The sequence below is a fragment of the Poecile atricapillus genome, chromosome 8 (assembly GCF_030490865.1).
Source record: "Poecile atricapillus isolate bPoeAtr1 chromosome 8, bPoeAtr1.hap1, whole genome shotgun sequence".
In the NCBI taxonomy this organism is placed as follows: Eukaryota; Metazoa; Chordata; class Aves; order Passeriformes; family Paridae; genus Poecile; species Poecile atricapillus.
In genome coordinates, this window is record NC_081256.1 from 19,348,102 (window position 1) to 19,367,733 (window position 19,632).

Sequence of the window (19,632 nt, forward strand, 5' to 3'; positions counted from 1 at the left end):
CCCCTTCACTGCTCCTCATCCGCAGGGACAGACGCTGCCAACCACCAGCTCTGCCTGCAGCCCCTCAGGACCCTTCTGTTCACTGTCTGTACATCACTGCACTCCTGACTAAACTTCCTGAGCTCATGCCCACTCCCTGGCACCAGGTGACACTGAGAATTCAGCAGGATGCTGCTTTTATCCCTTGTGCCACAGCTTGTAACTCTGCCAAGCACTATGAGAACTGGCAAGTCCTTCATGCCAGTATTAAGAGTGGCGCAATGAGAAGGAAATGTATTTTTCCATTACTACCCACGTTTAACGAGGGAAAAATCAGTATCTAATTGTTCTAAACCAAGTTAACTAAGAACCTGGGGGAATAAGGAAACAGACTTGCAATGGTTTCATTCAAGCTTTTAGTTTTTTTGTAAATGGCTCTTCCCGTGAACTTTAACATCTTTAAAATAGAAAGTGTCAAATTAGTGTACAATGATTTCATTAAGTTATGGCCTTAAAAACATCTATTGAATATAAAGCATAATTTAAAAGCAGCTTGCACCACTAAATGTAAAAACATTTAGAGTAATTAAAATAAAATATTTTCAGAAGAAGCTTTAAGACTTTTGTCAACTTTCAGCCTGACTTTGTAACAGTTACTGAAGCCATTGCTTGACATTGCAATTAAGTCCAATTCAAAATGAGTTTTGAATGAATGAATATAAATTCTCATTTGCTGACATTATGAAATAGGATTTTGACCAAAAAAAGTTTACAAAATACAATGAAGTTCAAGACAACCATGATACAGCTATTATCTTGAAAGATATGTTCTTCAGGGACATATGCTTTCTGACAAGACCTTACAATTTCCATGCTAAGAAATGTTACTCTTGAGAGCACACACAAATACCAACAAAGAATCTTTGATAATTGTAGTTCATAAAAACAAAATTTTTTGGACACAGAAGGATTTTCCAAAAAAAGCATTAAGAAATAATGCCAAAATTACAGTGATAGAAGAATACTTATGATATTGTACCTGGCCATTTCCCAGCAGAGAAGTGTCTTCTCCCATTAGAAGATATGATCCATAAAAGAAAACAAATGCATGAAAGAAGCCCAAGATGGTCCAGTAAAGAAATGGTTTAAACCCCAGATGGGCATTTTTACTGATGTCTCTGCAGAAATAAAACAGATTTTGGATTTCATACTGTCCAAAACCATCAGTTGTCCACACTACATGACTGCTACTGCTTTGAATAAATGAAACTTTCTAGTGCACCAAGACACATTTAACAAATGCTGACACATGGAAAAGATACATAAATCATGGGCAAAAAAAGAAGTCTGAGCTCTCATGATTTGGCTCTGCTTTAAGGAGTGGTCACCAATGGCCAGGGTCTCTAATGGGTCAAATTCAGAATAGCACAAACTAGAATTCTGATCCCTGGAGGTGGAACTGCAAGAGGAAGAAAAAGCCAGGTCTCCTGATACTTACCCCTTGCTCTGTTTAAAGACCTTTACAGAAAGAGAAACATCTGAGACATGTCTCTTTTTACAAAAATATCTACTTTTTTCTCCAAATAGTAGTATGCAGTGCAACATGCTACCACTGGGAGGACATCTAATTCTACAGGAAATCACTCCTCCCCTTAGTAAAAGATTTTTTTGGTGATTCCCCTAACCATGGTGTCCTAGTTTTTCATTCTCTCATTCTCCTGTCTGAGTGGTTTTCAACTCCTACATGTAATGGAGAAGAAGGCTGCCAATCATATAAGCTGACCAAGTGCTCAATGCTCTTCACTTGTAACATGGTTGACACAAAAGGACACTTCTTTTAAAATACTTCTTTCAATTAACTTTTAGGATGAGAACTATGTAGCTTCAACTCTTCCTCATCGAGATAATTACTAAAAATGCCTAAATTGCAGTTAATTATTGTACAAATGCCTAATAGCAAGTTCAGAGTTGTGCAGATGTGCCCCTGTGGGGATTGATGCAGGACATACATACCTGTAGAGCACAGGTTTACTCTGCAATACATGCGGGTGCACATGCTGCTCAAAAAGACTGTAGATGAGGACAGGCAGGGAAGTGAAACAAATATTGTACAAAGTCAGGTATACACTGTCATAGAGCGTCTGCAAAGGAAAGCAAAAAGCATTTTATGCCTTGGAATTTATGAAGATTTATTAGCACACTTAGAGCAGCAATGATTGATGAATTATGTGAATTTGCTAGCTAGGAAAACAACTGCACTCACACAAGAATCCAATAACATCAGCTATCAAATACAGAAAATGAAGCTGGGTATTTGCTAAGTGTAACATCTCTGCCACTCCTTGAGTCACCCTTTCCAATTTTCTTAATTATGGACCTCAAGTGTTTCACCGACAAGATGTCAGGCATGCAATACTCACTTGTTGTGAAAACAAACAGAAGAACTGATATAAAAATTGTGGTGTAATAAAGCACACATTCTGAAATAGAGAGAAGTGAAGGAAATAGTTAATTCTTAGTACATGTCTCACATCCCTAGGAGAAATTGCTAACTCTTACAAGCTGGTAAAAATACACAGGGAGATCACAAAGCATTTCATCATTTTATTTGGCAAAATAAAGCAAGATGCTTTGCCTGAGAGAGTATTTTGTTTGTCCTTTGGGACAATGAACCTGAAAAGTATGAACTTAACTATATGTGCTTGATGAGCACATCTTAACTACAGTAGTCTAAGTACTATTTAAGTAGAAGAAACCTATTCATGTTCCCCTTCAGTTTCTTCTTGAGAATCTCTTTGCAGACTAGATTCCACATTTTATTTGAGAAAGCTGTGCCCTGGTCATGCGAGTTTGTTGCATAGAAGCAAACAAAGCAGAACCCAAAATATAACACAATGTTATTGCCTTTAAATGAAAGAAAACAATTTCAAAAGGAATTTGGGAGCCAAAGCTGAAATCCCAGATAAAATTCAACAAAAGTGAGTTTTGAAAACATGTAACGTATGTCAAAAACACGAACAAAAAACCAAAAGCATCCCAAACAAACAAACAAAAACCCTGCCTTGAGAAAACAAACACATCAGACTCTCAGCCTAGAGAAACTCACTGCAGTGACTATTCAAAGCCTATTTCTAGGTGGAAAGACTAAACAATTTCACAATTAAACTACTGCATTTGGTTGTAAAATATAAAATAAGAAAGCCCAGAAAACATGTTTAAACAGGTATTTAACCTGATCCCAACAAAGATCTCAGATCTGAAACAAATTTCTTGCTGGGAAAAAAAAACTCACCTTATAAAAAAAGTACTGTACAAGGGTTGCTATTCTAATATAGTAAAAGTGCCCATGAACAAAAAGCAACTTGGAGAGGAATTTAAACCGTGCTATTGCATAGTCACTGTTTCTTACAGCTTGCCTTCCTTCCTTGCCCATGATTCCTGTAATGTTTGGGAAACAAAACACAAAACAGGTTAAGTATAACAAAACAAAAGTTTAAAAAACCCAACAACATTCATCTGAAGCTACAGTTCTGTCTTCCTGCACTTCAACATGGTAAGGACTTCAGCAGCTTTCTGTTGCAAAGGAAGATATTATTCCTCACACTTACAACTAAAAGAAGCTGCTCATCTGCTGCTGATTCAAATAAAGAAGCCCCAATTGGTCGAGACAGAAGGAAGTTACCTATGCCAACATGTGCCTCCTGGATCATGCTCACATCATTAGCACCATCGCCGATCGCCAGCGTTATGGGCTTCTCTGGAGAGGTTTTTAACAGTCGAACCACCTGGAAAAAGAAAATTAAACACTTTTAGATTAGGCAGTCTACCTACAAACCATGTCACCAATTCCCAACTGTCCCAGTTAGCTGCCTAGACACTAGATACTAACTGCTGTAGATACAATTAATACGTTTTATGAATATCCATGTTTGGGTAAAATACAGCTATGGCAAATCACACACATACATTAATTCCTTCTTTAGAAAAGCTGCCTGTTTTGGAGCACAAGCCTGATTTAAATATTATATCTGCCTTGAGTCTATTTTCCTGTTCTTATTTCAATCTTTTTCAGCTCTTAGTTTGGTGCTTTATCATACAAAACAAAGTCAAGTCAAGTAAAATTTGGAACTGAAAATTTACTTATGGAGTAATACAGATTTAATGCCCTTTAATAACCCAGATTCTTCTTCGTATTCATAATTAATGAAACTAATCCAGGTGAAAGAAGAATTTGAAAAAGCAGATGCATTAGCTAAAAGAGCATATGCTGTTATTAAGGAAAATAGTTTCTTTCTAAAGCAACTTCATTATCACTGAGGGGTATTCTCAACTGACAAAGAAACAAAAGAAGATATGACAGAATGGGGGAAAAAAATTATTGATATGCAAGGCCCTAAAATACTCAAAAGAGGAGCAGTGATATCAGATCTTCAATGTAAGTGTCAATAATACTCTAAATACAGAGGAGTTAGTTAGATGAGACTTTTGGTTAAGGAGAATTAGTGATTCATTAACCTCCCACAGACCTCTAGCTTCAGGTAGAACTTCACTAATTCAGTTATAAATGGGCTGCAGGTAAAGGTATGAATGCAAATCTCAAGAGGTTTTCCAAAACCAAGAAAATAAGTATGTATGAAAAAACATTTTCCCCCTCAAGTTCCAGAAACCCCAAAATGCAAATATCAACAGAGCAACTGCATGAGGTTAAGTAGACACAAAAAAACTGTACTGGAGTAATTGGGCTGTAGCTGGCAGTGTCAAGGCATTGATTCACAGGAGTGGGAATTCACTTCACATGAGGAACACAACAGTGATTAAACACAGTCCACAGCTCAGAGAAATCCACCTGGTTGTGGGAATACATTCCCTAATTGCAAGCATTAATATTCAAGTTTAAAGGTTCCCCATTCCTAAGGGGTAATTATTTCAAGTACATTTAGCATTAGATCCTAGAGAGGTAACAAGGCTGCAGGATGTCACCCAGATCAGTCCTCTTGAGATGCCCAAGGCCTGCGTAATTTGGACAGACATACATCTACGTGAAAAGGTCAAGACAAATCCCCTGGCAAATTTTAACAGCAGCCATCAGCAGCAGCTCCAAATGACTGACATGATGATGTTTAAAAAAAGTTTTGAGTCATAAAACATACCAAAATTAGTAGTGAGACTGCTAACCATACATTAACATGTATTATAATTAAAGATGCAGAGATATTAAGCTGAGTTCCAGCTTAATCTTGGAATAAGCCTCACAAAAAGGTTGCCTACAGCAAAAAATAATGTGCAAGACTAGACTAAACTGCCCTGCACTTCCTTCCCTACTCCTCATGTTTTATGGCATTTGTCTTGGTGATTTATATACTTCAATGTTTGAAATTAAAAATTCACTGTAATCAAAATTACATTTTACTGTACATCATGACTCAAGACAGAAAATAATCTCCATTATCTGCTGGTGAGGAGAGGAATTAAGGAAAGCAGTACAAAACATTATAAATCAAGTTAAATGACAAAATAAGAACAAGGACACGACACTGACAAATAACTGTACCTTAAAGAGAGAGGATGGCAAAAATTTCAGCCAAAAGAATGTAAAGAGTGGACATATCCAACAGACTGGTTTACTCAGTTTAGCTACAACTGCCTTTCATTTTACTGAAACTAATACTATACCAGGTGAGCAGTTCTATACTGAAGTGATTCTAAAGACTGCATGAGAACTCTGGAAGGAAGAGTGACCTCCAAACAGGTCACTCCTGTTACAGTAAAACAGCCTGCCTCTTGAACATGTAATACCTCACAGAAGGGTTTCCTAGTGCTTTAAGATAAAGAGATATCTTTACATGAAGAGAAAATTTCAAAAGGAAAGAAGATAGTCCTTCAGAACTTTGCTTTCTGGAGTAAAAAAACACAAACCAGAACACAAAATCTGAATGTGAATCTTATCCAACATGTATTTGAGTAGAATTCAGTACATGTGAAGGAAAAATTATATTAGAAGAGAGTATTAAGGCAAACCTTTCCTGGAGACTAGGCCTTAGCTTTCCTTCCCTTTTACTTCTTCCTCAAACTTGGGTATTTTTAAAGTATTTCTTCTTACAGGTTCATGAACTTTCAATTTAGTTCTTTTTAAGGCAAAAGTATACAGGAGATGGGAAGAGCTGCTGCCTTCCTGAGCACTCAAGAGGCAGAATAAAGATGAGCTTGGTGGTAGTATTCTGATTTCTCCATCCACTTGCAAACTTTTAAACACACATGTAGAAACTTCTGAGCAAACTACTCTAGATATGAGTTTAACAAGGATTTGGAGGTCACAAAAAGGGTCAGACAAACAAACAAAGCAGTTTCAGAAATCTTTGCCTCCACAAAGCATGGTAAAAATATTGCAAAAGAAATCCTGACTATATTCTCACTTACCTTTGCTTTCTGAAGGGGTGCCATGCGACAGCACAACACTGCAGAACAGTTTTTGCAAACTTCCATGAACAGTTTTTCATGTTCCCTGAGTGCAAGAGAGAGGCTGGTCCCATCCACAACCAGTCCATGCTGGATAACATGGTCTTCCTTTATTCTATTTGGGGACAAAAATGTTGACTTCATACCAGTGTTAACAGTAAAATTCCAATTTTGCTATAAACCATATTGTTTGTCTGTTGACCAGACAATAAGCAAAGGAGTTAATCTGCCAGACAGACTACTTCTTCCAGTCTGCTATGATATTAATAATTTTTTTTTTTTTAAAAAGACAACTTCTTTGTTTGGCATGTGCATCGAAGAGCCTGCCATAAAATTTAAAAATGAAAACAATCCAAGCTAAGAACATTACTGAGATAGTGACATCTCAGGTATTTTACCTCTTGGCTAGCTGCCTCAGCTGTTCTGCACAGGTACTGTCTGACTTGTGCTGCACAAGCTCAAGGATGTTCATGGTTCTGTGAAAGTGTCCACAAGATAAACTGACACTAACAGCTGTTTCGTGCTTGTCTCCAGTGAGCACCCAAACTTTGATACCAGCCAGCCTGAGGGCTTCTATAGTTTCTTGGACTTTCTCCTGCAGTCTAGAGAAACAAGAAAAATCTTAAATAACCAACTGAACACTTAACGAACAAAAGAGCTCATACTGTAACTCCATGTTACCACTATAACCCCATTGTCATGGTGAGTTAAGTCTGCCTTTCCATTTTTACATATATTTTCAGAGAATCATAGTCTGGCAGATGATATACTGTTACCAGCAACAAAACAAAGGCCTTGATGAAACAAAAAATAAACCTCAATCCTGCTAAGGGATCAAAAATTTGTAATAAGCATATCTTTATTTAAAACAGGCACCGTCACTGCATCTGAGAAGCTTTAAAACAGTCCGCAATAATTCCTGGCTACTGTAGCGCATGAAAAGCTTCTTGTGCCCCATGTGCTCACTTCAGTGTACAACACACCCTGTGACCTACAGAGCACGAGCAGAAGCAGAATGCTTTCCAAAGGAGCTGTGTGTAGAAGCTTTCCCAAGGAATTTGCTGTTGCATTAAATATTTGCTGCAACTATTCCACTTCACAACCATGAAATCTCTCCTGATGAAACACACTGTACATCACTGTTATTAAGACAGAATCAGCTGGTACAAGTTTGTTTTGAATGTGCCTCAACCCAAAGGAAAACGTACTAAACGAGAATAGCACAGAACTTTTGGTCATAGTGGGAGAGCTTTTCACACTTCATATTTCAAGTATAAATCCTAAACTCGCTGGGTTTGAGCATAGATAGCAGTAACTCCATGGCATACTTGTCTTCTACTCCTGTAGCCCCAAGTAATTCCAGATCCCTTTCTATGAAGTTGAACACATCTGCTAATCTCTCTTCCCGCTGCTGTAAGGCAGTCCTGGCCTCATGAAGGCGTTTGCCAATTTCTTGGTACTCCTCAGGTGTGAATCTTCTGTAGGCCACACACAAAGTTCTTAGGCCTTTCTGTGGGAAAATAAAAGACTACATTCAGAGTAGATACAATTCTGATCCAACAAGAAGGTGTCATCAGTAATTTTTTCATTTCAAGTCACCATGTATACTGCATGAATTTTCTTCTGATCAGCTGAGGCTGGGAGCTGGGCAAGCATATACACTTACCAAAGCAAATTCATCCACATGTATCCTTGTTTTATCTATTTCTCCACTCTTACTACGAGGAAGAATGGAAGATTCTGCTCCCTTTGTGAATAAAAGCTTCTCCCCTGGAAAGTCAAATAGAACTGAAATTAAAAATAATGCAGTTTAAGAAGTTCCCAAGTGCTGCTAGTGCAATTTCTGATCACCTACCTGAGGGACTCTCTACAATGACACTCATTCGTCTGCGATTTGGATCAAACTCCAAAACATGAAGCAATTTATACCTGCATTTTGTGTTTTAAAAGGGGACAGGAAGAAAACATTTTTAGAAATAAATTTCCAAACACAATTACTTATAAATAGACTCTTACACCACAGACCTTTCCTCAAAGTGTCATTTTTGTATAGAAACTCCAAAAGCAATGCTACTACTGCTGAACAACAATCACTCTTCATTGTTTTTTATCAGTTTATATATGCTTAATTCCATTCTGTAAGAATGAAAGGTTCTTCTACCAACAGAAATAGCTTTCTGAATACTAACTTGACATTTGGCGATTACAAGCAGCTCCTATCTATTTTTTCATCCTTCTGTCATTACTTTAAGTATAACTTTGAAAAGCATGTTTCTTTTATGACAAATTTGTAAAAAAATCTAGACTGTCAAACAAGTGTGTGTCCTGGTAAGTTGATGAGTCTCTGTTATGTTACCACTAGCTTACAAAATTAATTTTAGACATTTAAATTCAAAGTACTGCCAACTAGCTGACACAGACCAAATGAGTAAAAGGAGCTATGACATACTGCAGATGTACAGTTATTAATAATTTGTACTCATTTTGGGAAAGTTTAAAATATCTAATTAGATTATGCACAGATGAGACTGATTCTGGGAATTTCCAGAGCTGAAACAAGACTTGAATATGAAATTCTGTTTTCCAACTGCTACAGTCTCTACCTTTGAGGAATGGGAAAAGATACAAACTGTTACAACACACACCTACACAGAGTAACTCACACAAAATTCTTGCATCTCAGCTACAATTGGTAAGGAATAAGATGCAAGCTGTCTTGAAGACATCAAGGGAAAAGCATTAAACAGAGCACGCTGTGGAAAGGCAAGGTTTGCTTATGAACAGAGAGGATTAAGAGAAGAACATTTCATTAATCTTCACTACTGTTCTGTCCTTCAAAATAATCAAGGAAAAAAAACAAATACCTCTCTGGTTTTCCAAGACTTTTTACTTCCATACTGTCTCCACTAATTCCAGTAAATACTACTCCAACCCTAAAAATAAAGAAAATGCACATTTAATTATCACTTTAGACAAAGTGGTATTAATGGAGGGAAGAGAAGATGGCAAGGAAGAAAAGGAGAGATTTACACCCCATTACTTTACTCTGCTTCTAGGGAAAATTAAGAATGCTCATTTCCGCAGCATTTTATTCACATCATACTCTGACCACTGTAATTTCTCAAGTATTTTCATAAATATTTTAAATCATCACTTTATAATACACCTAGGGGGTTGTGTATTTTACATCTGAATGTTTTCCCAGTAAGGTGACAGTGCCAGGCCCTGGGCTTCATCAGTGTTCTGAGCCATTTCTAATGTTGCCCTCACAGGCAATTCCTGTGTCAGACAGTCCTGGCAGTGCTCACCGGCTCGCAGCTTCCACTAAAGCCTTCTCATCTGGAGAAGAAGCATAATATTCCAGCGGGGATGTTATTCCATTGGCATGCCAGGGACCATCAGCACCATCTGTCTGATCTGCATTGATCTGCACTGTATGACACAGACAAACTGCTTTCAAGAAGAGCTCTTCCTCTTTCACCTAGAAGAAAGAAAACACATGATTTTTAACATTTACATATCAACCCAGTTTTGAACACACTTAAGGAAGAAGTGTTTTTACTTACAAATCTGCCAAGCATTTCATGTTAAATAATCACATCTCAACATGTTTAATAAATATTATTTGTTCAGTGACACTTGAAAGCTTCAAACTATTCAGAAATTCTGATTTATGTATGGGTTGGGGTTTTCTTTATGCTAATGGTGCAAGAATATTTCTCTGAAATAAAACACTTTCCATCTAGGATGACTAATGCTGGGAAAACCAAAGAGCCTTACCAAACCATGTCTATTTCCATCCGGAGAATCTTCAGAAAATCCCTCTGGAGTTAGTTTACCATTGACCTCTTGGTACTTTATGCCATTAATGGAGCACTCCCGAAACTGCATCTCATTTTCAGTTAATGTACCAGTTTTGTCTGTAAAAACATACTCTACCTTTTGTAAAATAAAACAAAAAAACAAACTTGGAATTGCATGTACTTGTTAGAAGAAAAAAGATACAATAGTCTCCACTCACACTTTCTATTACATACGCTTTTTCAATCATGTAAGAATTATAACTACTGTCACCAGATCTTTATACCTTATTTTAAAATTAATCAGAAACCATATCACAAGTAACAAAAAGCCTGCAGTAACAAATTTTAATATTAAAAACAAAGTAGAAAATAGGTTAGAAAAATCCAACGGATAACAGATTTTTTTACCTGTCCCAATTCCTCATTGAGGTCTGAAGTATTTACTTGTGCTCTCTGGTTTGTTTCTTCATGATAGAGGTCAAGATCCCAGCCAATAAAAAAAGATCCAAGAAATTTCTGCATCTCAACAGTCACATAGAGTGAAATTGGTATGATAAAATTGTAAAGTACCAGAAAAGCAAGAAAATCTGAAATAAATCTCAGGATCTACAAGAGAAAAAAAAGAAAACATGAAGATTACCACAGTGGTCAGGTCAAATATGGTGACTTAATTATGCTTCAATATGCATGAAGAATGACAAACTGGAAGAGCCAGAGAAGCCCAAGTCCCACGTACACAGGAGAGAGACACCAGTGACAACGCAGGCATTTGCAGGTTGCCCCAGTAACACGCCTTCACACTGATGCAAAAAGTCTACCTTAAGCTGTGACTGGAGATTTCAATTCACAAGTTCATTAATTTTTGTCTCTCTACTGAATCTGTCAGGAGGGCTGCCAATTAATATTAACTGTCGTGGTGATTCTGTTTTCCAACTCTGAAAGAATTTGGTCTAAGAAAACAAATGTGTTCCACATTCCATCAAACATCATTCATGTAAGCTTCTCTAAGGAACCTTAAATTGTGAATGCAAACAAGTGTTTTTCCATGCTGCCAGAGGAATCTGCAAGCACTCTGCTGTTTCAGGACAGCAAAGTGTCAAGAGGGTTCCTGTCTGCTGGCATTCCCCACTGATTTGGGTGATCCAGACTACAGGAAAAGAAAACAACCACGTGGATTTCTTTTATGCCTCTTCAAGTCATTGTGTTCTGCACACACATTTCAGGCAAATACTTATGTGACAGGAGAGAAACTTCTTTTTACTAGGTGTGATAATTACAGCAAACCCTGAAATGAAACAGTACAGTCACTTTTTCATCTGCACAACAAACTCAGTATATAAATTGTACTTTGGAAAGACTCTTAGCAACACCTGAATATTGAGCAAAGGAGATTAGAGATGACAAAAACCAGGCCACCTCTTTTAACTCCACCAGATATTGGTGCAGGAGAACATTTTAAATAAAGTAAGCATAAAGGTTTGCAAAGCTAAATAATGTCTGTTCTTCCTCTTTAGGGAGCATTGCTATAAGTATTTAATAAATAATTAAACTAGCTGACAAAAACTCAGCAAGTTCTGTGCCTAAAGAGATATTCCAAACTAAAACAGAAAAGAAAGACAGAAAGTAAGAGCAGTAATTCATCTAATAGATGTAGCGGCAATTTAAGCTAGAGAGCTTCTTCAAGCAATGGCAATGAAATAACAATCTGCACACACAGGAGGAGATGGACAGCGAAAGCACTCTGAGTAAGGATGTCAGCATGCTGAGAAATGCAAAACAGATTGTGGAAGTCAACATGGGAGACAGAAAAACAGAGGCATGACAGAAGGAGAATGACACTGCAGAAACACACACAGCTCTCTACATTCCTGATGGCAAAGGAATGGAAAGATTGAGGAAATACTTATCCCTGCTCTATTCAGAACTGAAAGGCTCCACAGGCTAGACTAACTTGCATAGCAATTATTTCAAATTAAGCTCCTGAACCACTTTGGACAAAGGCAGACTCATACAGAAATCAAAAATTAAAGAGAACACAGAAAAATACAGACTAATTGAAAAGAGAGAGATACTTTTCAGAACCACAGATTTCAGGGACATTTTAAAGTATCCCTTCAATCTCCAAAGAGAACTGAGCAGGCAAGCAGGAGCTTGAGCAAAATTACAGCCTTACAAAATTGCCCAAATCATCTCAACATCAGAACGTACAAAATTCCTGAACTGTGAAATTGCTGCAATAGAACATACACAAGAACAGCCATCCTTCTCCTCTTTTCCTTTATGGAATGACAAAAGACATCCTAAAGAACAATAATTACAACATAGACTATCAGAAATATGTCCTAACAAAGCCTTTTCAAAAGTTTTCAAAAAGTCTGGTCTTTTCATAAAGGAAGAGAAAGTCCAACCAGTAACAGAGGTAGAACTATTTCTACACAATGGTGAGGCTACATGGGACTAACTTAAAAATCACCAAGACAACAGCAGAGACTTGCAAGTGGATCCTGTGGTGGTAACACATAGAATAGAGGCACAATATATATGACATTGAGTGTATATTGGTTGAGTGTTCCTCAGATATGCAACTGGGCAGAACTAGGTTACCTTACTGCTGTTTCTTTCATGCTCTGTTTTTTCATTATACCAAGGCTCATCCCATTTCTCTTCAGCTTGCCATGCATACTTTAAAATAGTGCTCAGAATGGCTTCAAAAAGGAGGATTATTAGATAAATAATCAAAAAGGAATTCATGGACCTATAAAGAGGCAAAAAAAAGAAAGCAAGAAACTTCAGTTTATTTTACTTCATCTGTTGACACTGTGGTTACATGAATTGATCAAAATCGTGTTGGACCGTTTTTAAAAAGTGTATCCTGTGCTTGATACAGATAAAAAGTTTCTATGTGACAAGCAGGCAACAGAATGGGAAAGAAATTCTACATCTCACTCAGATAAACTCTCTATATAGCAATATGAAGACTAGATTAAGGTGCAGGAACACCCCAACAGCAGACTTGCGTCACACCTTGAAGTCCCACATTGGTCCTCTTTTTCCCCAAGGAGTTTGCAAGGCTGTACAGACAGTACAAACAAGCACAGCAGAAACCCATGGCTGCACCTTTTCCTCAGTTAGAAGAGCACTGTCGTGTGCAGCTGAGTATTTAACCCAGGCCAGGCTGTGGCAGGACAGTCACACCTGCTTCTTGTTCTGTAACCATCCAGATCATCCTTCCTGCCCTCGCTTTCATGACTCAGCTTCTCTTGTGCTACATACAGTTGTTCCTATGTACTTTGTTCATGTACTATGGAGCTATATATTTGCACAAGAATGCAGGGGGGCTCTCAGATTTTTAGTAACTGGAATAAAGGCAACATATCAGAACTCCTTTTCCTTTTAAAATAAATCATGAGATTCAATATAAATATCTATATATAACACCTATCCTGCAACCAGGAGCAAGCCTGGGTATTTCCATTTTGCACTAAAGGATTAAAGATCAAGAAATGGATTTTATCTTTATAACTTCCTACTGAAGGCAAGGCAAGTAACACTCTCTTCCCTCTGCCTATAACTCAATGATTAGAGCACCAGGGTTTTAAGGTTACATAGGAAAAACTAAGTTAAAGCTCTACAAATAAGAATGATATTAGAAAATAAACATACTTTTCTACTGCTGACCGTTTCTGAGATTTACTCTTGTAATTTAATGCCATCTTTGTCTCCATACCTGTATACACAGCAACACCTGGGAAGGAAGGGGGGAAGAGTCAGACTTCATTTTCTGCATAAATACAGTTTGCAGAATTTTTCATTTTGAGAGATATAGGATAAAAGCAAAAGGTGGTACTACTTCTGTGTTTACTACGAGACAGTATTTTGTACTATTTGCAAGACTCTTCTATAGTAAAAGAGTACTACCAAAGTAATTTTAACACCTACTTTAGCATTGTTCATTATTATGACTGTACTGCTCTTCAATATGTATTTTATGGAAATCAGCATGGTAAATCTCAGGAGAAAGCCTTGAACAATAGGTAACAGTAAGAACAGTCATTTATCCATTGAAGTTAAGTTATTCCTTTATCAAACCACTTCAAATATTTTCACAGAGCAGAGCTGGAACTTTATATCCTTAGAGGTTCTTCAGTATAATATCATTACTTTCATCTATAATCATATCCCCTCAGGTAACAGCCAGAAAGATTATTACAATTTCTTCAGTGCAAGTAGAATTAAAACACAGTTCATCAACATGCTTTAAGAAGAGAATACTCTTTAAATATTTAGATGTCTACAAACCAAATATTTCTTTAGTGTTTTTTAATCTTGCTCCACGAAGTAAGAGACTTTCAGGCCCAAGAGGTCTAAAAAGAAACAGACATATCAGCATGTAAATATCAGCTGTTCTGTATTCTGGAGAAGTACTGAAATCCCATTTCCTATGCAAAACTGTCCTATATCCCCTATAAATTCCCAATGCAGCAACTCAATCAGCAGTCTTACCCCTTTCACCACACCTCCCACATGTCTCCACAGAGCTCTCTGTTTCCTTCCATGTCTCCTTTGGTCACTGCCATGCTCCCCCACTACTGTTCCATATCCCATAACTACTGACTGAACTAAATATTCCAAATGGCTGGTTCAGAGAGACCCACAAGGTACTTGGGAAGGAAGCAGACATGAAACCAGTCGAGCTCACAGTGCACCCGAAGTGCTGTTTTAGGTTTGGCTAACTTATCACCCCTCTACCCCTCTGTCAGACTGAAAGGATCTAGAAAGCTCAAAAGTTATTCATAGCAAAAAACCAAACAATTAGATGGACACCACTACAGCAATGCCAATTTTGTTTCCTAACACAGGAAGTAAAATAGATGTTTTTTCCTCACATCTATCACAATACAATAACATATTCATTTCTTTGGCTACATTTACCACAAGCAGTACTGTGAAAATAAGGGTCTAGTTAGAAACAAGGTTAATATAAGGTTAGAACCATATGTTCTACTGCGGCAGCTGTATCATCTTTAGAAACTGCCAGCAGGGTTGGTTTGAAATTTTTAAAAAGGTACTTCTCCCACTATTTCAAATGAAAGCACAAATCTAACAACTGCAGTGGCCAGATTGACATATTGGGTAGAAACAAAAGAATTAAAAGTTCAGATGCTAAGTACTTTGGCATGCAAGCCCCTGGGTTTACCCTACTTTTCCTTTAGCTGTGCCACATGCAGGCCATGATCACTATTACATAAACAAAGCTCCTGAACTTGAAGTCCCTTTGAAAGTATAAGGTGAAGCTACTCAAAAAACACAAAGCCAAATCCACAATGCACCTCCCACAGTCAAAAAATTTAACTTGAATGTTACTGCAAATGTAACAGTTACCATCACAAATACCAGTGTATCAATTACACACAGAGATGATGATGGATTCTTTAAATTAAACATACATTTGTTAATATTTTAGGTGAGACTCAGACTTTAACTGAAAATTTGAACTAAAGGCAACAAAATGCTTGAGCATTTACAATTTTCATATAAGAAATATAATTTATATTTCTGGATTCAATTTTGTAAAGCCAGCCTGACAAACCCAAAATACCAAACTTGAGTCAGTGCAACACAGACCAAACAAGTTTATCTTTGACAGAAGATATAACTCCACTAGTAGTTGAGCTAGAACATGCAATTATTTTTTTCACCTCCCTTTAAACCAGCTCTGTTTTACATTGTCAACTGAATTATTTTGATAGATTATCCCAATGTTGTGTCTGTCGAGCTTCCCAGCAATGAATTCTGAAAAGCTCTCAGTGAAGTAGCAAAAGTGACCTTAGAAAAGAGTTGATTGTTTTTTTGGAGGTGCCATGGGTGGGGGCTTTTTGGTGAGGGTGACTAAGCCACCGAGCTTGAGACCAAGTAACCTGGCTGCTACACTTCCATATTTCTTGCAAAACCACTGAAAACTCCTTGGTTCACTCTGAACTCCATGTCACTCCCATCCAAATCTGACAGATGTTTGCCAGCCTCAGACCAAGACATTCAGTTCCTCATACTGAAGGCAGATATTACATGGAAAACAGTACTCTTTTAATATTCACGTAGAAATTTCACTAAAAAAAGTGTAAAATATGGTTTAATAAAAAATGATGTTTTGGACATTAGAGGAGTCAAAGAACCGTAACAGATTTACCTGTTTCTGTGACAAATTTATATACAGCACTTCACCTCTTCAGAAGAGGTGACAAGGTTTTTTTGAAAGCTGGACAATCAACAACTCTCAAGACAAAATAACTAAACTTGAATGCTAAATATTTCTGAAAATTTGGCAATTTCTTGTGAGTGATTTCTATGGCTTTATTTCAAACCCTGATCCTTCTCACGCCTGTCCTTCCTGGTTTCTCTCCTGTCCTGTTGTGGTGGGGGGAATTGAATGAGCACCTGTTTGGATGCTTTGCTGGTAGCTGGGACCAACACACAGCAATTAGAAATCGTCCCAGGAAGTTGAGATGGAAGTCTGTAAATGGCTTCACATCTTTATTTTTATATTTGCACATGTGTTTGTTACTTGCTGTGACTGCACAAGGAAAGGTGGTGAGCACATGATTATGTGCACACAGTTGTGTTGCCTGTGACAGATGTAAGCTCTTATCTGTACAGTCCAGCTGTAGTTTGAAATAGATACTAAAAATTACAAATTTGTAGCAGAGGCTTTGTTAAACCATTAATTTCTACAGATTTCAACTGCAAAAACTCCTTCACAGTGCCTCTGATGACAGGGGATCTGTTGTAGCATAGATAATATGTCAGTGGAAATTGTTTCAGATCAATAAATGCTTTAATTAACAAATAACAACAAAGTTACCAGCTGATTACCACTGCCAAAAAACTACCCACGTCACAACAGCCAAGCTTTCTAGAACCCTTGTATTAAATCTGTAAAACTGGGTAGTAATGAACTTCTTTCACTCCTTTTTTCTCATGTCCATCTGAGGTATGAAGCTGCAGTTGATACTTTTAGTAAAAAAACCTCCCCTTTTCATATATTCAACAGTAACTCTTGTAATGGCAAGATTTAAACCACCTCCACCTGTTCTAAATAATCATCTTATACAAATTTACTCACCGTACTATTTCTTCAGCTTGTTGGCTTACAGTTATTCTTCCAACAAATCTATGAAAGATGGATACATCTTAGAAGTATCTACATAAAGACTCAAAAACATAAATAAAAACCTTCTCTATATTTACAAAAAAGTCATTAATGGCTCAGAAGTAAAAGATAAATCAACTTTTATTACCAATCAAACTGAACCAATATGGCAAAACTGGCAATAACTTTACAAGAGACATTTAACAACAGAAACATTGATCCCTCAAAGGAATAGGCATTTGAGAAAGCTTATTAACTCTGATTAGTTACCACAAAAGATTATCTTTATATTAATTTAAAACAGATTGTGACTTCTTGATGATTCAGTAACAAATAATTTCTCAACAAATGTTAGTTTGCACATTATCCACCAGAAATAGTAACTTTTCATTCAATAAAACCAATCTACTGCATATTTAAAAATCTGACACACACATATTTAGCATGACCCCAGACACAAAAAGGGACACAAACTTCTATAGTGATTGTACTTTAACTTGCTAAATATCAAATATTTGAACATCTGTTCAAACTGAATATCTTAGTTTTAAAAAACTTAATATTTCTCAAACATCTCCAAGCTTACTTAAGAACAGCTGCAATAATATACTTGGATTTGAAAAACTACTACTTCATAGCTACTATTTTCCATTGTACAATTCAGAAGAAACTTGGATGGGAACATAACTTTTCCTACCCATGATGCTGCTTTACAGAGTCTACAACCTTGCTTGCTGATGGTAAAGCAAAAAATTCAGATATCCCCATTTTTAATCTAAGGTTTTGCTGCTGAAGAATGGAGTTCAAATCTTCTCTGGAGCATATGTGAAATAAATATGAGCAACACATCCTTAGAATTAGACTTGAGTCAATTCCATTTCCTATATCCTGAGACTGAAACATATCCTATATAATACTGAAATCTTCTGGCAGAACCTTATAGAACTTTCTTCAACCTGATCAGACTGTAGGCCATTTAATTCTTTAAAATCTAAAAACAAATTTACTGATTATAACTGAAATGCACATAATTAAAATAAAAAATATAAATATCATAATGTCTGATTTACTACTCAAGTACTCAAATTTAACTTGTCACTTGCAACTGTCAGTAAGTACATATGTACAAACAAGCTGATTATTAAAACCTAAAATTCAAGCAGATGTCTGAAGCTATTTTAATCCTAGCAAGGTCTGCAACATTCTGAGCATTAAACATCTCCTTCTGACTTAATTTCAAAATATTTACTAATAAAATGATACCTGTATAGATCTGCTTCTGGCTGCTGACATTCTATAACAGCTACCAGTTTGTCCAGGTTGGCAACAGACTGCAGCACTGCTGTTTCTGGGACTGCAACGTGTGTCTGTAAAACAGTGCCCATTGTGTTATACAGGACTACCAGGCAGTAGGGCAGGTATTTCAACAGGTTGAACGAAAAATAGCACCACAAATTAACTGCATTCTATTGCACAGAAGTAACCCAGACCTTAAGATTGGTCTCTCCATCCAAACTCGCAGTGGTAACGTGGCATGAACCGTCCACTCGGTCAGACGACAGGAGCACCAGATCAACAGGGAAAGTCTCATCTTTGGCTACTCTGACAATGTCCCCCACCTAACAAAGTGAACATAGATCAGAAAGGTGCAAAGAGGTTTAAAGGGCAGATTTCAGCATTGTTACCAAACCACAATGATTAGCAATAAAATGAGAGTTTTAGCCATGTAACAGAAACACAATTTTCAGTTTGTCCTTTACCCGAATGTTTTTAGATCTGGTTTTCACAAGGCCACCACTTCGAACAACATAAACTGGAGCACCGTTGACTTCATTGTCTGCTTTATGTCGTAGCCAGTCCTCATAGCCCTGTGGAAAACACATAAAAATCTACTTTTTAAGAATGAAACCTAAAAAATAGACTAAATTTAATCTACTAAGCAAATGCATTCAAACAACTTCCTGCATTGTCTGAATACAGTTACTAACTTCTCTTGAGTTTCTGTTCCAGCTGTTACTCATGAACCTGTGAACCTCTTAATTTTGTCACAAACCTACACAGACAAGTAAAGGCAAATAAAGTAGCAGAAGCGGTAAAAAAACAGGCAGTGACATTTTCTGCAGATCAGATGACCAAGCACTCAATAAATCTTTGATCTATATGGATTAATACACCACAAAACTGGGAACAGTCAGTCCTCAGGCTCCTTTCTGGATTCCTTTTTTTTTTTTTAGAAGTAAGAGACTG

At 37.0% G+C, this 19,632-nt stretch overlaps 1 protein-coding gene across 10 annotated transcripts in view; it reads right to left on the reverse strand.

The window, feature by feature from the left end:
- ATP11B (ATPase phospholipid transporting 11B (putative)) overlaps positions 1 to 19,632 on the reverse strand; it is a 69,079-nt gene that overhangs the window by 26,521 nt on the left and 22,926 nt on the right. For all 10 annotated transcript variants that reach the window (XR_009278155.1, XR_009278154.1, XR_009278153.1 and 7 more), the window contains exons 5-25: positions 19,146 to 19,253; positions 18,876 to 19,004; positions 18,649 to 18,752; positions 17,359 to 17,406; positions 14,538 to 14,602; positions 13,902 to 13,983; positions 12,843 to 12,993; positions 10,647 to 10,844; positions 10,216 to 10,374; positions 9,744 to 9,916; positions 9,300 to 9,368; positions 8,291 to 8,364; positions 8,102 to 8,205; positions 7,764 to 7,945; positions 6,834 to 7,037; positions 6,397 to 6,550; positions 3,662 to 3,764; positions 3,272 to 3,417; positions 2,400 to 2,459; positions 1,993 to 2,120; positions 1,019 to 1,157 (exon numbers count right to left, since the gene is read on the reverse strand). Coding sequence is in view for 6 of the 10 variants with exons in the window: in XM_058844526.1 (XP_058700509.1) it covers positions 1,019 to 1,157; positions 1,993 to 2,120; positions 2,400 to 2,459; positions 3,272 to 3,417; positions 3,662 to 3,764; positions 6,397 to 6,550; positions 6,834 to 7,037; positions 7,764 to 7,945; positions 8,102 to 8,205; positions 8,291 to 8,364; positions 9,300 to 9,368; positions 9,744 to 9,916; positions 10,216 to 10,374; positions 10,647 to 10,844; positions 12,843 to 12,993; positions 13,902 to 13,983; positions 14,538 to 14,602; positions 17,359 to 17,406; positions 18,649 to 18,752; positions 18,876 to 19,004; positions 19,146 to 19,253 (2,580 nt within the window). In the remaining 4 variants the exon portion in view is untranslated. The remainder of the gene's footprint in view (positions 1 to 1,018; positions 1,158 to 1,992; positions 2,121 to 2,399; positions 2,460 to 3,271; positions 3,418 to 3,661; positions 3,765 to 6,396; positions 6,551 to 6,833; positions 7,038 to 7,763; positions 7,946 to 8,101; positions 8,206 to 8,290; positions 8,365 to 9,299; positions 9,369 to 9,743; positions 9,917 to 10,215; positions 10,375 to 10,646; positions 10,845 to 12,842; positions 12,994 to 13,901; positions 13,984 to 14,537; positions 14,603 to 17,358; positions 17,407 to 18,648; positions 18,753 to 18,875; positions 19,005 to 19,145; positions 19,254 to 19,632) is intronic.